The sequence below is a fragment of the Pinus tabuliformis genome, chromosome 7, assembly GCF_031772625.1.
Source record: "Pinus tabuliformis cultivar Carrire ecotype Pingquan chromosome 7, CPIR1, whole genome shotgun sequence".
Classification (NCBI taxonomy): domain Eukaryota; kingdom Viridiplantae; phylum Streptophyta; class Pinopsida; order Pinales; family Pinaceae; genus Pinus; species Pinus tabuliformis.
In genome coordinates this window covers 541,945,689-541,968,600 of record NC_142293.1, presented here as the reverse complement: position 1 = coordinate 541,968,600, position 22,912 = coordinate 541,945,689, and the positions used below count along the sequence as shown (strand labels likewise).

Below are 22,912 nucleotides of genomic sequence, written 5' to 3'. Positions count from 1 at the left end.
TCAAGTTATCTGATGGTTGCAAGGAGGTGCTGGCTGTCGGCTCAGGACCATCTAGGAGAAAATTTTTCTCCTATATACATTACCCATAAGTGGTGGGTAATAGTTGCCAAGGTAGGCCGCATGACCAAGCCTAGGATGACATAGCTATCTTCCACTCCACCACCCGCCCTGAAATTCATGAGGAAATTTGTTAGCTTTAAGCTTTGACTACAAGTGACTAACAAACTTATTCTGATTCAGAAATCCAAGCAGAGGCAGTCAATTGGGTTCGTGTCCCTTGACACACTAGGGGAAGACGAGCCAATAGCTAAACTTCATCACTCTTCATTAGCAAATGAAGATTCTTCTGGGCATGGTTCTGAAGGAGAAACATGAAGACCACAATGATATAATATTTTCTCTGAATGAAATGAAGCAGGCACAACGTTATCAACACTTCTGTCTTGCTAGTTTGGAGGCTTGGCTTGCTTACCTTGAAAGCCATCTTCAGTGTGAACTTAAACCTCCTGCTCCAGCTGGAAAAAGTGCTCAAGACCTAGCCCGAGTCACTTCATCACACTCTTAATGTCATGCTTAGCCACTTGGTAGTTGTTTTTATTTTATATAGTTCAATTTATGGTAGATATTAGTAGCTTCTCAACCATAGTTGCTTTTAGTTTGAATTATCAAAATTCTGATCAATTGTCAACAAAGCTGGTTTCATAGATGTAAATTAAGACCAAACTTTACAGGAACAATGATATTTTTATTGGTGTATAATGGAATTTTAAGACAATATCACCTAAATTCACACAATTTTTTTTTCTCATTTATATAATTAATTCACTTTAAAAAAATTTATAAAAAATACCTATTAACTCAAAAATAATGAAATCTATGAACACCTTAAAATTTAAAAACACTTCCTTTTAATTTCACAAAGTCATATTTAATCTTTTTAATGGATATTATATTAACAACCGTTACCGTGAAGATGCATCTATATTAATTCAAATAACCACACAAAGACACAAAAAACCCAGTGAAGTATAAAATTGCCATGTCAACGCACTTGTTCGGGAGATGCGGGACGAGATGCCATCCCACAGGAACAAGAAAACAATGTTAACCACGGCGAGAAGCGAAGGATTTGTTCCTTGTTCTGAGATTACTTAGCAGTGCAGATATTCTCAAGAGTCGTACAATAAACAAGTAAATATCTACACATATAATTTGACGTGCCTGCATATGAGTTTCGGGTTGTATGAGGGGAGGCGGAATTTATTGAAGAAGCCAAGAAAACAGAGAGACAGGATGAGCAGAAGCCGAGGCAGAGGCCGTAACAGTGTTACGTTATCTCTTCTACTTTTGCATGTCGGTTCTCACTATTCTCAGCTGGACAGGAAGCCCCCGGTCACAGCGGGCTTAATTGCAGCCAACACTCTGGTCTATCTAAGGCCTGGGCCGCTGGATTCCATGCTTCCTTCTTTTTCCGAAGTCTCTCTCAGTCCATATATGGTAGTTCAGGTAAGCTGCAAAACCCCAATATTTTAAATTAGGGTTTATTTTAAGAGTTTTCTTAATTAATTTAAGGATTAGCGAGCATATAATATCTTGATTATTGCTTTCCTGTGGAAGAGTTTTAATATCTAAGCTAATTTCAATCCAACATCTCATAGATAATCTCACAAGTTAAAAAGACATCCCACAAGGCATGACACATAAATTTTGGGCAATGTTAAAACTTAATAGTATCCGAGTGAGGAATGATGCTGCTATATTGACTCACGAGTATTGCCACCGAAACTTTGGTAATGCTAGTATGCTGCTATATTGACTCACAAGTAATGCCGCCTAAACTTTGGTAATGCGTACTAGAGTTGGGGAGGGTGCTATCTTATCAACCCTCAAGGCATATCTCTTAAACTTTAGGCAATGCTAGTAACAGAGTGAGGGAGGACACTCTCATATCAATTGTAATGTCCCCATTTTCAGTTTCCTCTATAGTACACCGAGGATGGATTTTCATGGTACATGATGGCTAGGTCAGAGGAGCAGGATTATGTTGTTAGGAGTCCTAGATGGGTTTTGAGGGGTTTTTATAGGATCTAAAGGGCGTTCGCTTGGCATATTGATCATCATGAGTAGTTCTATACAACTTGTTTTTGGTTCCGTTGCTTTTTGATAATTCCCGTAAAACAGGGTTATGATTGAGCATAACTTGATTAATCACGTTTAAGGGGGCATTCCGGGAGGAATATTTAACGGAACACGTTAGTGTAATAGCTTGTTGGAAGTTTGGAACTAGAACGAGAAGATCTACAGGAGCAGATGCTGAGAAGTGATTTCCAATGGCCAAAGAGAGTATGGTGGGCGATTTACCATTTTCCCAAATTAAGGATGACTTTAATTAGTTACTTAATTAAAAAGGGAAAATAATAAAGATTAATTAAGGGGAAAGGCCAAATGTGACTTAAATAAATTAAAAAGTCACTTAAGATGAAGTCAAGGAAGAGCTTTTAGAATAATAATAGAATAATAAAATAAAATACTTCTAGAAGATTGGAGATCTATCTATCGGGCCTTTAAAAGGAGGAGGAGGAGATCATTTGGGGACATCTTGGATTGGAGCATTTGTCTTTGGTGTGGTTTGGATAACCTAGTTCTCTGCTTTTGTAGTCCCAAGACAAAAACCCTCGAGTGATTTAATGAGAGTGGGCGAGAGCCCATCTCTTCCTTTGGTGAATTCATTTATAATTCATAGGTTTTACTTATCAATTCTAGTTTATGGATTTGAGGAGCTATTGTCAGCGATTGCTTTTGTTGTAAGCAACTATTATATTAATATAATAAGGCTGAATCTAGTTGAGTTTGCGGTTATCTATCTTGTGTATTTTGTGATTGCAGTATTTTCGAGTTATTTTTGTGCTATTCTTGTTAAGAAAATTTTATAGCAAAGTTTTTCATGAAACTCCACCTAAAATAATCCGAGATATTACAAGTGGTATAAGAGCTGGTTTTCCTGCAGTGTGAGGGTTTCTTATATGCAGATCAATTTGGAGCTAAGTTCACGGGATTATTTTGGAAGTGACAAAGAGAGCTTAGTTTCGATGCTTCTCCATAATCACCCTAACTAGAATCTTGTCAATTTCGGTGGTTTTGTATAGCCACCCTAGTTGGCTTATAATTGTGAAGATTTTCCTCGGATAGAAGGAAGGATTATTCTTAGAGTTGTATTTAATTACAAAAGATCGATCTATTGTTTCTTTCGTATCCAAATTAATTTATCCCATCAATGGTTCGAATTGCTTATACAGGGATCAATTTATTGATCCAGTGATTGAGTCTACTGTGTATATTGGTGCCAAAACTCTCATGACCATGGACATTGTTAACAATGCAAAGAAGGTTGGTTTATCTCTTGGCCAGAAGGTCGATTTACCCTCTAGGGACAGTCTCATGCTCAAAATTTTTAGAAAGGCCAAAATACGTTTACTGTGAATTAATTTCATTGGTAGGTCGACTTTATATTTGTTAAATTTAGATAACAATGGTATGTTCTATGCTTAGCACAATTACTTCAATGTACTTTAAGCAACCCAATGACAACTTCCAAATTACTTTCCAATAACAATTACATCAACTATAATTCACATTGATAATACCTGTAGATAGTACATAAAATAAAATGCAGAAGACAAGCCAAGACAAGAGGACACCAGATTTTGGCAGATGCCAGGGAAAATCCCCAATGTGGGGAAAACCATTTGATCAATTCTTCTTATTATTATATCAAATGTTCAATAGAGAGAGAGTACAATAATACAAAGTCAAAGTCAAAATTGAGCTCCCAAATCACTGTCCAAAACAACCTTGAAAAATCTGCAATACTGCTCTCAGTCAACATCAGTGGAATTAGCCCTAACCAGGAAGTCAATGGTGGTCAATGTAACAACAAACAGTCCTCTTGGAGCTCGGTCAAACCCAATCAAATTCGGCCTTTCTTGCTGGTCAAATTCAACCCAAAACTGTCAACAAAACTACATTCAAACTTGGTCAACCTGAAGTCAACCTTGCAGTCAAACAAGCTTGTGGTCAACGCATGTCAAACAACCCAAAATTTCTCGATTTCTATGTCAATTAATGTGGCTTTGTCTAACAGAGCCAAACCCTCCAAAATTGCAGTCAAACTTGGTCAAACAACCCATGGTCAACGCTGGTCAAACCTCCGCAACAGTCCTGAAATTTGGTCCTGCAATCTGTTTAGAAAATTCATCCTCCTTGCCACGTGTGTGAGAGAAAGAGAATGCCCAATAGCTGTATGAACCAATGAGAGAAGGAGAGAGAAGAATGTGTGTGTGATGATGATGCCAAATGAGGTGAGAGGTCACTTGTATTTATACAAGTCGTTGAGGGTGAAGTGACACGTCCATTGGGTTTCATGAGCCTACATGATGATGTGGCCGACCTGAACAATTTGCACACGTGTGGGCATAAATTCAAAAACACACTTCCGCTTGTCCAAATTAGATGATCTTTATATCAATTTTGGTCCTCTCAAAAAGAGGAATTTAATGCAATCATCATCTCCATCAAATGAGCTGTCCCAAGGTGGAATTTGGCTCTAGTTGCCAATTTTAACACTCCCTCTCAACTAGGGAGAATTCCACCCGCCAATCCATCCATCATCATCGATCACCATGCCATTCCCTCGTCATGAACCATCTCTGTATCTCATCTCATCTTTGCTATGCTAAACACTGATATGAATAATGAAGAAGAATCGATTGAGAGTGAGTCACAAGACCTTACCACTCTCCACTGACAAAAGTCAGTCTAGAGGTAGAACCTCAATTAGACTTGATCCCAGATCAAGTTGTTGAACACCATGCATCCTAGACATAGGGAGTACGACAGTACACGATGCGTCCATCGGTAGTGCTATGGTCCCTATCCACTTTTCCCAACTCATTGGCTAGATGAGAGGTACTTCCCATGAGTCTTGGACTACATGGGTAGGATGTATGCTGGGGCATCAACAGGAGAAGGTGAACCACTCATCCTGCTCATATGCCATAGGAGAAGGTGAACCACTCATCCTATGCATATGTCAATCGTAGGGGAAGGTGAACCACTCACCCTACACACATGTCAACCATCATGGGGTATCACAGGGGAAGGTGAACCACTCACCTTGTACACAACGCACTAATAGGGGAAGGTGAACCACTCACCCTATGGTCGCTCATAGCTCCAAGAAGTACCCCAAGCCCCCAGGAGCTCCTAGAGCTCAATGTCCAACTCAAGCGGGACCCTCATGGGAGGGTCTTTCCACGACTCCAAGTCTCTCTCGGAAGGCTAAGAATTTGACCTTCCCTAAGGGCTTCATGAGGATGTCTGCGACCTGCTCATCAGTCTTGATGTGTTGGAGCCTTATTGCTCCCCATTGTACCATATCTCGGATAAAGTGGTACCTGATATCAATGTGCTTGGAGTGGTCGTGGAACACAGGATTCTCTGAAAGGCGAATCCCACTCTGGTTGTCGCAGAAGATCATAGTGGTATCTAGCACATGCTTAAATAGCTCACTGAAGAGCTTCTTCAACCAAACAACTTCACGACAAGCCATATTAGCTACAATGTATTCGACCTCGGCAGGGGAAGGTGAACCACTAACCCTACACACATGTCAACCATCATGGGGTATCACAGGGGAAGGTGAACCACTCACCCTGTACACAACACACCAATAGGGGAAGGTGAACCACTCACCCTATGGTTGCTCATAGCTCCAAGAAGTACCCCAAGCCCCCAGGAGCTCCTAGAGCTCAATGTCCAACTCAAGCGGGACCCTCATGGGAGGGTCTTTCCACGACTCCAAGTCTCTCTCGGAAGGCTAAGAATTTGACCTTCCCTAAGGGCTTCGTGAGGATGTCTACGACCTGCTCATCAGTCTTGATGTGTTGGAGCCTTATTTCTCCCCGTTGTACCATATCCTGGATAAAGTGGTATCTGATATCAATGTGCTTGGAGTGGTCGTGGAACATGGGATTCTCTAAAAGTTGAATCCCACTCTAGTTGTTGCAAAAGATCACAGTGGTATCCAACACGTGCTCAAATAGCTCACTGAAGAGCTTCTTCAACCAAACAGCTTCACAATAGGTCATATTAGCTGCAATATATTTGACCTCGGCAGTGCTCAAAGTAACCGATTTCTGCTTCCTGCTCATCCAAGAAATTGAAGCAAATCCTAATGAGAAGCAACATCCTGATGTGCTTTTTCTATCTACCACATTGCCAGGCCAGTTAGCATCAGCATATCCATGTAAGCTCAAATTCCCAACAGTATATCTCAGTTCATAGTTGATTGTGCCATGGATATATCTCCAGAGATTCTTAGCAGCAATCCAATGTATGTGATGAGGCTCGATCATAAATTGACTCAACGTATTAGAGCGAAGCATATGTTCGGACGAGAGTTTACCAAGAACATCAGGGCCCCCACAAGTTGTCGATACCCAGAAGGGTTTGCCAATTTGGGCCCAACAACACTACCACACAACTTCTTGAAGTTGAGTTCCATCAGAGTAGACACAAAATTACAATCCACCATCCCACATCTCTCGAGCAACTTCACAATGTATTTTCCTTGCGAAAGGAAAATCTCACCTGGCTTTTGCCAGACCTCCAGGCCGAGGAAGTAGTGCATCAGTCCTAGGTCCTTCATCTCGAACTCATAAGCCAACTCCCTCTTGCATTGATAAATGTGAGGGTTTGTACCTGTCGGAAAGAGATCATCTACATAAAGGACCAAAATGAGAGGCTTCTCCTTTTCAACCTTGAAGTATAGGTTAGGATCAACTTCGCTCCTTGTAAATCCCAGCTTCGCTCCTTGTAAATCCCAGCTTTGTAAGATAGCTATCAATCTTCTCATACCAAGCCCTAGGGGCTTGCTTCAACCCATAGAGGGCTTTCTTCAACCTGCATACGTGTCTTTTAATCTTGTACTTCGAACCCTTGAGGTTGTTCCAAGTAGACTTCCTCTTTAAGCGAGCCATGCAAGGAAGCAATCTTAACGTCTATTTGATGTAGGCTCCATCCTTTAGTGGCAACAAGAGCAATAATAGATCGGATAGTAGTATATCGGGCAATCGGTGAAAATATCTCGTCATAGTCCACTCCTTCTTTTTGAGAGAAGCCTCGAACAAGGAACCTGGCCTTGTATTTCTCAGCACTCCCATCTGCTCCATGTTTGATTTTGTATAGACATTTTGAAGTGACTATGGACTTGTCCTTTGGTCTAGGCACCACATCCGAGACATCATTTTTCATGATAGATTCATACTCTTCATTCATTGCATCCTTCCATACTTGGTGCTTTACAGCTTCTTCGAATGTACATGGTTCAATTTGAACAGTAGTACTCATAGAACCTAAGTACCCTTGATACCTGTTCAGCTTCTTACTTTCACGGAATGTCCCTCTTGGAGCAATATGTCTTTCAACATCTTCAAGAGTATCTTTGAGCCACAAAGGTCTTTTCCTTGAGGTAGAGGGATCACCAGGAGGTGGATCAATGGGATCCATTGGGCCTTCAACATCGGGCATAGGCTCATCTGTCGAAGGTTCATCCTGTTTTTCTACAGCATCATCATTGTCCTTCCTTGGAATGGGGAGATCTCTGGCTTTCCCAAGGGAAGTGTCTTCATCGAAGGTGACATCATGGCTTATTTCCACATCTCTTTGACCAGGCACATAAACTCTATATGCCTTTGAATTTTATTTGTAAGCCCACAAATATACCTTTCTTCTCAGATGCTTCCAACTTATTTCTTCTCTTTAGGCACATGAAAATACATGGGATAACCAAATATTCTAAAATGAGAAGCATTAGGTTTCTTACCAGTGAAAACTTCTTTGGGTGTCTTGAAATCCAGTGCTTGATGCAGGCTCCTATTTTGAATATACACGATAGTGTTGGCAACTTCGCCCCATAAGAACTTTGGTAGACCTTGATCATGGAGCATGGCATAGGTGGCTTCCATAATTGTTTGATTCTTCCTTTCAACAACTCCATTTTGCTCAGGAGTGTATGGAACAATTGTCTCCCTCTAAATGCCAACCTCTCTGCAAAAATAATTGAATTCATTTGATTCTTATTTGGTTCCATTGTCGGTCCTCAATATTTTGATCTTCTTCTCTGTTTGATTCTCCACCAAAGCTTTGAAAGAACGAAACCATTTGAGCACTTCATCCTTCTTCTTCAAGAAATAGATCCATGTTTTGCGAGAGAAGTCAGCATCAAAATTTGCATAGTATAAGTATCCTCCCAATGATGTTAAAGGCAACACACCAGATAGGTCAGAATGGACCAATTGAAGAATATCGGTAGTTTGACTTTCACTTGAAGGGAATGGTCCCCTTGTAAGTTTCCCAGCTGCACAACCCTGACAAACTCCTTCATGATTCATGTTGAAATCGGGCATACCTGTGACCATCTTCCTTACCCCAGGTAAGGCTTTGTAATGTAAGTGGGCGAACCTTCGGTGCCATAGCTCAGATTGAAGTGAAGCATCACAAGTCAAGGCTCCCAAAGGACTTCCTCCAACTTGATAGAGACCATCAACCCTAAATCCAAGTGTGAATGCATCTTTAGGGTTTCTTTGCCAAATACGTACCTTTCCATCAATGAATGCTACCTTGAAGCCTTTATCTTCCATCACAGAAATATACACCAGGTTCTTCTTCAAATCGGGCACATACAATACTTCTTGTAGATGAATGGTTTGACCTTGATTCAAGTGAAGAGTGACAATACCTATCCCTTTCACAGGGTAGGTGGCATTATCTCCAAGTATGATCTCCAAATTAGTCTTCTTTTCAATCAAATTTGAGAGGGCCTCTTTGTACCCAGTGAAGTGCCTTGAGGCTCCACTATCAATCAACCAATGATCCAAAGTATTCAGAGGAGAGGCAATAGATAGAGTGGAAATAAGATAAAATTCTTTTTGTTTTTCTACAACATTACTTTCCTCATACTTGGAGTTTCTCGATCTTTTGGGAGGTCGACCATTTCCATATCGAGTAGTGGGAGCATTCTTTTTTCCTTTATTGTTGAACTTGTTGTTCCTTTGATTTCCATTCCCTTTGTTGTTGTTATTATTGTCATCATCCCTTGGAGAATTCTTCTTATGAGGACACTCTGTACCATAGTGGACAAACCTGTTACAATTGAAGCACCTTTCTTTTCTTCCTTGCTTGAACCCTTAACCTTGTTTCCTTGGACCAATATTATTTTTCTTCTTTGCATGAGTAGAGAAAACAGTAGGTTCATTTCCATTTGCAGGCTTGTCTCTCTCCATCATCCTCGTCTCCTCTTGAGTGCATCTAGCTAATAATTCATCGAAACTAGGAATCCTGTCATTGTTGAGAATGGTGGTGTTAAACACATCCCATGCTCTTGAAAGATCCCCAAGTGCAATGAGAGTGAGCTCCCTGTTAGCAATAACTTCTCCAATAGATAGAAGGTGATTCTTAATTTGTGTGATCTTCATGAAGTAGGATTGGATAGATTCCCCTTTATCCATCTTGATGTTCTTTAGCTTGTTTTTGAGAAAGAGGATTTGATTTGCATTGTTCACTTTGAACATCCCAACCAGCTTATCATTTATCTCTTTAGAAGTTCCAAAATAAAAAAATATAGGCAACCAAATGCTTTTGAATAGAGGCAAGTGGCAACCAAAATTTTCTTTGCTTTGACCTCAACTTTTCTATACTTCATCTTAGCAACAACTGGGGCATTTGAAGGAGGGTCCACCAATTTTCCCTGCACATATTCCAATACTTAATGCTCCTTCAAAGTCAGGTCCAAAGTCATCTTCCATGCATGATAGTTAGATTTGTCATTGAGCTTGTCCTTAGTCTTGAAGTAAGATGAAGAAGCCATTGAAACTTGTTCAATAAATCTGTCTTGGTGATTGCTTTTCTCTTTCTTGCTTGGGCTTTGTCTTCACCTGGGCTCCGATACCATGTAAAATTTAGATAACAATGGTATGTTCTATGCTTAGCACAATTACTTCAATGCACTTTAAGTAGCCCAATGACAATTTTCAAATTAGTTTGCAATAGCAATCACATCAACCATAATTCACATTGACAGTAACTGTAGATAGAACATAAAATAAAATGCAGAAGACAAGCCAAAACAAGAGGACACCAGATTTGGTGGATTCCAGGGAAAAACCCCAATGTGGTGAAAACCCTTTGATCAATTATTCTTATTATTATATCAAATGTTCAACAAAGAGAGAGTACAATAATACAAAGTCAAAGTCAAAATTGACTTGCCAAATCACTGTTCAAAACAGCCATGAAAAATCAGCAGTACTGCTCTCAGTCAATAATAGTCAAATTAGCCCTAACTAGGAAGTCAACGATGGTCAACGCAGTAGCAAACAGTCCTCTCGGAGCTCAATCAAACCCAGTCAAATTCGGCCTAATTTGCTGGTCAAATTCAACCCAAAATAGTCAACAAAACTGTGGTCAAACTGAAGTCAACCCTGCGGTCAAACATGCTTGCAGTCAACACAGGTCAAACAACCTAGATTTTCTCAAATTTTGTGCCAATTAATGCAGCTTGGTCAAATAGAGTCAAACCCTCCAAAATCGTAGTCAAACTTGATCAAACAACTCCTGGTCAACGCTGGTCAAACCCATGCAACTGTCCTAAAATTCGGTCCTGCAATTTGTCCAAAAAATTCGTCCTTCTTGCGACACGTGTGAGAGAAGTAGAAAGCCCAATAGCTGTACGAACCAATGAGAGAAGGAAAGAGAAGAATGTGTGGGTGATGATGATGCCAAATGAGGTGAGAGGTCACTTGTATTTATACAAGTCGTTGAGGGTAAAGTGACACATCCATTGGGCTTCATGAGCCTACATGATGATGTGGCTGCCCTGAACTATTTGCACGTGTGGGCATAAATTCAAAAACACACTTCTGCTTGTCCAAATTAGATGATCTTTATATCAATTTTGGTTCTCTCAAAAAGAGGAATTTAATGTAATCATGATATTTATATCAATTTTGGTTCTCTCGAAAAGAGGAATTTAATGCAATCATCATCTCCGTCAAATGAGCTGTCCCAAGGTAGAATTTGGCCATAGTTGCCAATTTTAACAATATTCCTCTGAGAGCCATGCTTAACTCTTAGGAGGCTGAGTCCCTATGCAAGCAGTAGTTGTAATAGTCCGAATGTCAAATTCCCCTGATCCTTTTTCTTGAAGTTGAATTTGTGGATGTTGTTTATCACTGATCTTGTGGTTACATGAGTTCAATTGACAGCACGAGGGATGAAATATCAGTTTTCCTATCACCGATTAATTCTTCTCGAGCTGCCATGATTGAGTAAGTGTCGTGCTGTCACAAAGTTTGTTGAAAGGTCGTAGCATGGATTGATTTGGAATGTGAACAAATAAATTAAATTGTGAATTGGGCATGTTGTGTGCACCTCTCAAGTTTTTGGTCAAACATATTACTTGCCAAGGGTATTATTGGTCGAATTGGATCAAGTGAACAACAAATTCAAGGATCAATTGTCAAGTTTGCTGAATGCGGAGGATGGAGGCTAAGTATTGTTCTTGGATGTTGGAGGAGTAATATGGTAGTGAAGCGATTGGCAGCTGAAGTCAGATATTGTTGACCATGCTTTGCAATTGGAATTATGGAGCTGTCACACACAATTTGAGGCTAGGGAATACTGTGCATAATGCATGCTTTGAGTATAATGTGATAAGCTTGTATGTGTGTATTGGCTGCGCATTGGTTATATCAGAGACAGAGGAGACAGAGTATGTATAAAGGTTTGATAAATCACAAACTGGTTTTGGTACCGTTGCATGCATTTTAACGTGCTGTAGGGTGCTATTGGAAGAATACACCTATATAGAAGGAGTGTGAAGAGGATTGACTGATTAGGACCCGGTGCACCTGTTTGACGAGCTACCAACATAGTTTTGCAGTATGGATTTGGCATAGGCTGAAGGAGTTGTTGAGTGAGGTAAATCATAAATGTGGCTACCCAGATGCGATTAAGCCTGTGGTTGTGGTGCGTACATAGACATAAAATAGTATACCCCGTAGCTAACGCAAGTTGTGAATGTATATGTTGAGGGTGGCTTATTAGAAATCTGATAACAGTGTTGATATGGTGAGCAATTTGCAGTATAGGAGCTCAATCTATATACAGTACATGTGTATCAGCAGTGTGCCAACAAAAACTTTCACCGAGTTTTCCTTCATTCTCAGCTGAGCATGAATTCTATTGCTGGAGCGTGAACCATAGTTGAATTAAGGGCGTGAATTTCTGTAGCAGAGTCCACTGGTCACACATTTCCAAGCTGACAGAACGCTGATGTTACATCTTTGTTCCAGGTTCCACTACTGCCTTGTATTTCTTAGTATCAGATTGTGTGAGGACTGATCATTTCCAGTTTATGTTAAATGCATGAACTAGTTGTAAGTTGGATTTTTTGTGTCCTCATGCTTAAACAAATAAATAATAATATGTTGAGAAATGTAACTAGTATCGGTCTTCATAATTGTATTTGAGTCATGATGTAATATATTTGTTAGAAGAAAGAAAAAGAAAGAAAAAGAAAGAAAAAGAAAAATTATTTAAGCACGGGTTTCATGCTTTGTTTATTTTGTTTCTAGGTCAAAGCACCCATTGAGTGCTCTTAGGGTTTGTGTCATGAGTCATTGTCCATGTCACCACTTTGTTATAGACCCTTCTTGGGCTTTGTACATCAAGAAATAAGTTTATAATTGAGTCAAAATTGTTAGAATAGCCCCCTCCACCAAGTTGGCCTGTCCACTATTCATGTCGGCCTTGTTGAAGATGATTCGACCTTTAAAGAAGACTATATAAAAGAACATTCGACCTATTGTGAAGACATCCATCAATCAATTCGATTTGCAGTTTCTAAGGGAGATTAGAAGTGCGAAAAAGCTAGAGATGAAGGCCTTATATTTGCAAGAAGAAATGAATACAAGTAAAGTAGAAAGAGACCATAATTCTGTTCCTTTTTGTCACACGTGCAAGTAATTCTGAAGCAGAAAAGCGAAGGTGTAGGACAAGGGAAGAAAGGGCCGAGACCCTAATTAACTTACCTTGATGAAGCTGACTTGTGTTTGACTTGTGAAGAGATGGGCTAAAAGTTTACTTGTTTTCATGGGAGGCTGACTTGGTGGATGGAGGGAAGTCTTTGTCATGGTCAAAGGGTCTTGGTTGTCTCATTTGATTTGGTTCAACTATGGAAGAAGAGTGGACTGGGTTTTCCTCTTGAAAGGGGTTTTGCCTTGGTTGAGAGCCTACATTGTGTGTCCTTGATCTCCATGAATTAATGTTTTGATAGTTGCTTGATGAATAGAAGTTAAAGAAGAAATAAAGAAGTAAATAAGAATTCAAGAACATCACAAATAATTATCAAAGAAAAGAAAATCTTTCTACCTTTATGATTTTCCAACAGAATACACCTACAAGGAGCTATATACCCACTGCTTGTAAAAATTCCACAGAGGATAGAATTTATTTCCCAAGTTTTCTCAGGAGTTTTTGTGCAGCTAGTACATCCCACTGACATATTGCTATGCCAAAGGCCTGTAACTTCTCATGCTATGTAATGCTGTTGTTGAGAAATCTAGGGCAAAGAGATGAGGTGATTTCTGTTGCAATGATAACTGTTTGTGATGCAATTTTACTTAATCTTTATTAGCTTCTTTCTTCCATTTGATTATATTAATGTTTTCTATCATTAAACAACTACCAATAAATAATCATGAGACAAAGGACACAAAATGTAGGTGATCAGCCAGGGCCAAAACTTCTCCAACTTGAGAGGAAAACCCAAACAAATTCTTCTTCTTATAGAATCTTCAATTCATGGATTCCAAGATCAAGATCCTTGACCTAAAAACCTCTCCAAGACCAAGTCACAAGACCTTTTGAACAGTTCCTCTTCTTGTCCTAGTCAACGTTTGTCACACTGACTTCTTGCACTTCTATTTTCAGCTCCCCTGAAGTTCAGCCTCTTTCCACAATCCAGCAATTTTCGGCCTGCCTGAAACCACTGCAATTTTGCACGTGTGAGTTAGGATTTTCTTCCTCGCTTGACTTGGAGACTTCCCTTTGTGATCTCGGCGAGCAAGAATGCTTGTTTTGTGACCCCTTTCTTGGCTTCTTCAAGGACTGATGTGACCTCACTGCATAAACCCAAATTTCAGTCACACGTGTGAGGAAGATGACCCAAAAAATATGCCAAAACACTTCGATCTTCTTCTTTTTCCCTTTGCTAGATGAGGCACTTCTTTCTACCCTTTACTCACACTTCTTCTTCTATTTCAGATGCTTGATGGATGCTCTCCAAGTGAGGCAGAGTCCTCCTTTATATAGTGATCTGCCCATGAAAATAAGTCGACTTGTCCTTGTTGTCGCTCAAACTAGTAGGGGTCCTAAAAGGGGATCCTTGAAGGGCTACTACTAGGCTAAGGGCAACAATGGAGCAATAGCCCACTGTCACCTCGGCTAAGGCTCCCTGCTCTTTACAGACTTTCACCGATGGGAGGAGACCCGTTATGATGAGGATCACGAAATGGATAGACCAATGATAGGGTGAGGGGTGATCCTGGAAGCCTATTCACAAGAGAGGCTCAAATATGTGGCTTGCTTGCTTTGGAAGGCAAGGTTGAAAGCTCTCAAGGAAGGGCTTAAGGGGAATTTCAAGGTTTAGGTTTAGGGTATATATCTTATAATGGAGGTTCCTAGGCCTTAAAATTCTTGTGAAAGCTTGGATTCCAAGTGATCCTTGAAGAATTATCCTTAATAGTGTATGGGACCACACGGGACCAAGTGGACCCGGGGTTAGGTCAAGGGGGTAGGGTTTAGCAACCAATGATATGCTTAACCTATTCCAGAGGGAGAAAGGGACCAAAGAAAGAATTTTTGTGCAAGACAATGTGAGGGTCCTAATGAGGTCTCTAGCCTAAGGAAACCAAGGGAAAGATTCAATCTCGAGGCTAGGGCTTGAGATATCTCAAAATCCCACTGTCAGAATTTCTTCAAAATTGGAGGGCACCTAGGAGACACACCAGCGCAGTAGGGGCCAAGAGATCGAATTTTTTTGATGGGTGGTTTGCAAGATAAATGATGCCCTAGGAGACCTAATGGGCTAGGCCTAGAAAAGAAGAGGGAGTAGAATGAATAAGGTTTAAGGTGATCACCTTTGGGTGGACCAGTGCCTAATCCTTTGGGGAGATTGGAGTCAGGTAGAATTATGACTATGGACTTTTGGATTTTCTAGGTCAAGGAGGCCTTAAAGACAACTTTGCTTAGCATTAGGGTAGCAACAAAAGCAACTTCAAAGACTTTATACTTCATTTTGCAAGATATATGGCTTATCAAGATGAATTTCAGTAATGAAACATCCCTAGGAACATTCATTCATTATACATGGCCCATACATGAAGCATTCACTATCTAGAAACAAAATTTCCACAACTTCGCATAAAGAGATGCAACAAATAAGCCCTAGTATAGAGAAATCCCAGCAACAATGTATGTGACAAAAATAGAGAGAAAGAATAACATTAAATTGTACTTACATGTATAATAATATATCCAACCATCCAAAATCTTGCCATTCAAGAAGCTCCAAGACATGAGAAAATAACCCAAACATCAAAATTCATTCCATGCTCCAAAAATTCGTCCTCCAAGAAGGATAGTGAAAATCTCTATCCAATGAATTAACATCACTTGTATTTATGCACTTCTAATGAGTTCGATTTAGCTAATTAGGCCTACATTAACCCCTATAATAAAATAATGTGCAAATAACTAACTTTTTGTGACAAGCCCACCAAACTAGCTCATAAACAAAAGAAAAAGGCTCTCAAGAGGTCGAATGATCAATAGTACATATCGTTGGGCCTTCTAAGAGGTCTGTGTTGAAAGAAAACTAACTAAGCTAGTTCTTCATAAATGTAATTTTGATATTTGTACTTATTCAAGAAAAGAGAAATTATTTTTGTATTATTTGTCAATGAGTTTTTTGCTCGTTGAAAATAGGTCAAGCACATTTTGAAGTGCTTCTAGAGAGTCAAATTCAAAATGTAATTATGATAAGACCCTTTGAGGGCATGTAAGTCATCATACAAGGTCATGGGAACTCCTCCAAGCATGGTCAAATCCTCTCCTAGCACCAACTAAGTCTACAAGTAGCAAAGAGAAATCACTGAGATTTGTTAGACAAGGACAAGATTCAATGGCCTCCGCATCTTACTTCAAATCTGATGACAAACTCAATGATAAATCTGATTATCTTGCGTGGAAGATGTCTCTTGTCTTAACTTTGGAAGAGCAAGATGCTATGGACTATGTGCAGGGAAATATTGCTGAACCTCCTTCAAATGCACTGGCTGCCGCTAAGACAAAGTACAAGAAAGGTGAAGTCAAAGTTAAGAAGATCATCAAGGATTCTATTAATAAGCATTTGGTTGCATACATCTCCGATTTGAACACATCTAAGGAGATGTATGACAGGTTGGTTGGCATGTTCAAAGTTAGCAATGCAAACCAAGTCCCCTTTCTCAAAAACAGGTTGAAGGACATAAAGAAGGGAAGAGGTGAAGATATCAAAATCTACTTCATGAGGATTACCGAGATAAAAAATGATCTTCTTTCAATTGGAGGAGTTATTGTTGATAGGGAGCTCACTCTCATTGCCCTTGGAGGTCTACCTCGTGAATGGCATGTGTTCAACACTACTATCCTCAACAATGACAAGATTCTAAGTTTTGATGAATTGTTGACTAGATGTACTCAAGAAGAAACAAGAATGATGGAGAGAGACATGCCTTCAAATATGAATGATCCTACTGCATTCTCCGCTCATGCTAAAAAGAAGAACAATGTTGGTTCAAAGAAGCAATGTCAAGGAAGACCGAGATTTAAAGATGGAAGGAAGGGAAGATGCTTCATTTGTAACAGGTTTGGCCACTATGCGAGGGAGTGTCCTAATAGAAGGAATACACCTCGGATGATGACAACAACTACCACAACAATTTCTGGGGCAACAACAATCAAAGGAATGGCAGGTTCAACAACAAAGGAAAAAGGAATGCTCTCGCTACTCAACATGGAAATAGTCGACCTCCCAAAAGATCAAGAAACTCCAGGTATGATGAATCTAATGTTGTAGATAACAAGCAAAAATAATTTCATCTTATATCTGCTCTCTATTGCCTCCCCTCCAAATACCTTGGGAAATTGGTTGATTGATTGGGTGCCTCAAGGCACTTCACTGGGTATAAGGAAGCTCTTTCAAATCTGATAGAAAATGATACAAATTTGGAAATCATTCTTGGAGACAATGCCACCTATCCCGTGAAGGGAGTTGGGAATGTTACTCTTCAATTGAATCAACGTAACACCATTCATCTACAAGAAGTACTATATGTACCCGATCTAAAGAAGAACTTGGTATCTATCTCAGCAATGGAGGAAAAAGGATTCAAGGTAGCATTCATTGATGGAAAGGTACGTGTTAGGAAGAGAAATTTCAAAGAAGCATTTACTCTTGGATTCAGGGCTGATAGCCTATATCAAGTTGGAAGAAGTCCCTTGGGAGCTATGTCTTGCGACACATCTCTTCAATCCGAATTATGGCACCAGAGGTTTTCTCATCTACATTATAAAGCCCTACTCGATGCAAGGAAGATGGTGACAGGTATGCCCGAATTTAAAGTAGAACATGAAGGTGTTTGTCTGGGGTGTGCCGAAGGAAAACATACAAGGGGACCATTCCCCTCAAGTGATAGCAAGACTACCAATATTTTGCAATTGGTTCATTTTGATTTATCAGGTATGTTGCCTGTGACATCTTTGGGAGGATATTTATATTATGCTATCTTTGTGGATGACTTCTCTTGCAAAACTTGGATATATTTCTTAAAAAAGAAGGACGAAGTGTTCACATGGTTCCGCTCTTCAAAGCCTTGGTTGAAAATCAAATAGGGAAGAAGATCAAAATATTGAGGACCGATAATGGAATCGAATATGAATTAAATGAGTTCAATGACTATTGTAGAGAAGCTGGCATTAAGAGGGAGACTACTACCGCATATACTCCTGATCAAAATGGTGTTTCTAAAAAAAAGAATTGTTCCATTATAGAAGCCACCCATGCCATGCTTCATGATCAAAGCCTTCCGAAGTTCCTATGCGCAGAAGCTGCCAAAACTGTCGTGTATGTTCAAAATAGATGCCCTCATCAAGCCTTGGACTCACAAACTCTCGAATAAGTTTTCACTGATAAGAAACCTGATGATTCTCACTTTAGAATTTTTGGTAGCCTCGTGTATTTTCATGTGCCGAAAGAAAAGAGCAACAAATTGGATGCATCTGGGAAGAAAGGAACATTTGTGGGTTACAGTGAAACTTCTAAGGCATATAGAATCTATGTGCTTGGTCGAAGAGAAGTGGAAATAAGTCTTGATGTCACCTTTGATGAAGATGCCGCCCTTGGGAAGATTAAGAACCTTCCTATTCCAAGGAAGGACAAAGAAGCAAATACAGGAAAACATGGAGAACCGTAGGATGAGCCGATGCGTGATGTTGAAGAACCGATGGATCCCATTGATCCACCTGCTCAGGAGCCCTCCTCCACAAAAAGGAGGCCCTCATGGCTCAAGGACACTCTCGAAGATGCCGAGAGACATATTGCACGAAGGGGGACATTTCGTGAAAGTAAGAAGTGGAGTAGGTACCAAGGGTACTTAGTTGCCATGAGCACCATTGTTCAAATTGAGCCTTGCATATTTGAAGAAGCTGTGAAGCACCAAGTATGGAAGGATGCTATGAACAAAGAGTATGAGCCGATTATGAAGAATGATGTCTGGGATGTCCCTAGACCCAAGGACAAATGTGTTGTCACCTCTAAATGGCTCTACAATATCAAGCATGGAGCTGATGGAAGTGTTGAAAAGTTCAAGGCCAGGTTTGTTGCTCAAGGCTTCTCTCAAAAGGAAGGTGTGGACTATGATGAGATATTTACACCAGTTGCCCGATATATCACCATCCGTATGATTATAGCCCTTGCTGCCTCACAAGGATGGAATTTATATCAAATGGATGTCCAAACCGCCTTCTTGCATGGTTCACTTAAGGAGGAAGTCTATGTTGAACAACTTGAGGGGTTCGAAGTCCTAGACCAAAAGACACATGTATGCAGGTTGAAGAAAGCCCTCTATGGGTTGAAGCAAGCTCCCCGGGCTTGGTATGAAGGGATCGACAACTATCTAATGAAGCTAGGTTTTACAAGAAGTGAAGCTGATTTGAACCTTTACTTTAAGGTTGAAAATGATAGACCTCTCATCCTAGTACGTTATGTGGACGATCTCTTTCTGATAGGTGCAAACCCTCTTATTCATCAAAGCAAGAGGGAGTTGGCTTCCGAAGTCGTGATGAAGGACCTAGGACTGATGCATTATTTCTTAGGGTTGGAGGTCTGGCCAAAGCCAGGTGAGATTTTCCTTTCTCGTGAAGCTACTTGAAAGATTTGGGACGATTGATTATAAGTGGATGGTGGATGTTGCAGGAGTGATCTAAAGATCATCTCATTCTGACAAGTAGAAATGGAATTATGAATTTATTTTTTCTATGGACAAATTGTCAAGGTCGGCCAGAAGTCTAATGTAGGCTCATGAAGCCCAACAAAAGTGTCTCTTCATCCTCGACGTTGTGTATATATAGAGGAGTCATTTTCCTCATTTGGTCACTCACCACTCACACATCTTTCTCTCTCTTCATCTAATTGGGTTGTACGAATTTCAGCGCAGGCTGCTCCTCCCCACAGATGCGAAGGTTTGACTGGGTTTTCTAATTTCTGCGTTGCAGCCAGATTTGACCAGCGTTGACTGGGCAGTGTTTGACTTCGTTTGACTATGATTTTTGTGGGAATATCTCTGTTTGGGCAGGCCGCATATTTGGACACAGAAACTGATATTTTCTGGGCTGTTTGACCAGCATTGATTGCAGCAAGTTTGACCGCAGTGTTGACCTGCGTTGACCATCTTTGACCGAGAATTTCCAGACTGTTTTGGGTTGATTTGGACTGTCCCTGAAGGCCGAGTTGACTGGGTTTGACCGAGCTGATTTGGAGGAGGATTTCTGCTGGTTTGACTAGCGTTGACTTTCTGGTTAGGGCATCCTGTTGACTACTGTTTGGCTGGACTGTTTTGACAGTGTTTGGGCAAGTGAATTTTGTATGATGTGCTCTCTCTCTCTGCTGAACTTTTGAAGAATAATAAGAAGATTTGATCAAAGGGTTTTCCCCACATTGGGGTTTTTCCTTGGCATCTGCCAAATATTGTGTCCTCTTGTCTTGGCTTGTCTTCTGCTTATTATTTATGTTCTATCTGCATTTACTGTCATGTTAATGTGATTGCTAATCTGGAAATTGATATTAGGCTAACACGAAAAATTGAAGTAAATTGCTCTAAAGCATAGAACATACCATCGTTATCTAAAATTAACAACAATTCATGTTACGAAGACACCTTATTGACATCCTAATCACAAGAGTCAAACCAATCAACATATGAACATTTCTCTGAAAAAAGGCATTGTTTGATCTATAGTTTGAAGAAGACCAATTCCAGTACAATTTTGTCTCAAAAAGTAATCGTTCTTGGAATCACAATATGAAAAGTTATATCCAAGAATCTTATTAGCATCACAATTCCATAGAAGATCAAAATAGGATGCACTGACTTGTCAACAATATGATAATTATGTTCATTACTTAAAAGATATCTTACTTTGTTTCTTCGACTATGACAGCATCAAGAATATAGCATCAAGGGAAAACATTACAAGAAATCATGAAAACATAACCTTTTTAAGCTTTGAGGACATCCTTGAAGGGGGAGGCAATGTAATACACATAAAGTACACATAATAATAATAAAATAGTAATAAGATTCAAAGGATACATTTGTAAAAGGCATGTCTATTCATGTATGTTCAAACTTCAATGTATATCTAAACACACATCACATATGCTATTGTACATCATCTCATTCACTTATTATCAATTATAACTGTAAGTAATTTAATTTTTATCCTGTATGGATTTCAATTTATTGTCCTTGTGTTGGACATTTTTTCATATTTGAACTGCTGTTCATTACAACATGAATGGAGCTAGATAATGAAACTTGTTGAGCCAGCTGAATTTTTTTTTTAGAAAATGCAAAACTTACAATACTCTTTTAATCCATTCAATATACAAAAGAAGAGAAGAAGAACATATAAACAATATCCATCTGGTAAAACCTTCAAACAATTTGTACTGTTTTCAATATGGTGGAGAGAACTTTGAGTGGAAAACCTTGAAAATAATCTTGAGAGACATTATGAAACAAGTTTTAGTACTTTTGTCTCATTGATAAGAGTAATTCCATTTCCATGTCTAGTGTGTGTTGGGTCTTTGTAGATATTACCTTGTCATGCTTTAGACCTACAAATATTTTATGCCTGATAGAGTTGCACTTGCATGAACCTAGGTTTGGGTAATGGTAAGTGGAAATTTTTTGTTGTTTACTTCATCTGATAATCTGCTATCCATGGTCATTATTCAATTTGACTTTAATGAGAGAATATATACTTTTTATCGAAGGGAAACTATGTTACAATTATTTCGGGCACAGTACATTACCATTGTTATCTTGTACAGTATTTTTCTGTGTGTCTTCTTTAACCAGAGTTGATTATTTGGATGTCTGTTGCAGAACAGGGATTTGAAGCGGTTATTTTTATCAGCTTTCTACCATGAGGATGAGTCACACCTTGTATACAACATCTTTTCCTTTTTCTCGAAGGGAATACAATTGGAAACGATGATGGGAAGCACTGAATTTGCTTCCATGGTTGCTGTGTTGCTCGGTTTGTCACATGGGATTGCGGTGGTCCTAGCAAAGGTGCTGGCAACCTTCTTTGATAACCCATTTCCATGGACCTCAGAATGTATAACTGGATTTTCACCCGTGCTGTTTGCATCGAATGTGGTTCTTAATTCCAACTCCTCAGGTTCTACCAGTGAATATGGAGTGCTTCTTCCTAAACGATATGCTGCATGGGCAGAGTTGCTACTTATTCAGATGATTGTTCCTAAAGTTTCCTTACTTGGGAACCTTAGTGGCATATTTGCAGGATTCTTGTACCTCTGGTTAAGAAGAATTTTCTCTTGGAGTGATTCTCTGTCCCCAATTATCAGGAAATTAACTTGGATTATGGGCTGGCCTCGGAGATTCTTTCGAGATCATTTCACTATCTCCAGAAGCGACACTTTTGGTCATGGAATGGCAGGTGGTAGAGTTACTGGGAGATCTGGAAACGTTAATTTAGTATGGCACTGTCCACAGTGTTATTTTGACAACAACATACATATAGAAATATGTGAGGTATGTGGTACAAGGCGGGCTTCAGGTCCACCATTGTACCCAACAGCACCTGCTGGTGTCTCTCAGGAGATGCCTTTAGAGGAACTACGGCGTCTACGTCTTAGACATTTTGATAGACAATAACATGTGGTTGTTTTCAATTGTATTATGAATTTTCACCCGGTAACCTGTTGTATTTTTCTCCTCTTCAAAAATCATCAATTTCTTACGAGGTAGTTTTGCAAAAGGTATGGTTTGTATTTGTTTTTATTCACCAAGAACCTGAGTTGGAAGAGGCATCAAATGTGGTAATAAACCAAAATGTGGAAAAAGGCAGAGAGATGAAGCTTAATGTCAAAAAAACCAGAAAACTTAAAAATTACTATAAAGCTTTTATGTAAATAAGCATAGATCCATCTTAACCCTGGGAAATC

General features: G+C 39.6%; 1 protein-coding gene across 1 annotated transcript; it reads left to right on the top strand.

Annotated features, from left to right (window-relative positions):
• The first annotated feature begins 1,005 nt into the window (after nt 1-1,005).
• LOC149248472 (rhomboid-like protein 14, mitochondrial) lies at nt 1,006-22,707 on the top strand. Its single transcript, XM_089458454.1, has 2 exons — nt 1,006-1,506; nt 21,828-22,707. Exons 1-2 carry the CDS (start codon nt 1,228-1,230, stop codon nt 22,620-22,622), a joined length of 1,074 nt encoding a protein of 357 aa, XP_089314580.1. The 5' UTR covers nt 1,006-1,227; the 3' UTR covers nt 22,623-22,707.
• The last annotated feature ends 205 nt before the right edge of the window (nt 22,708-22,912 follow it).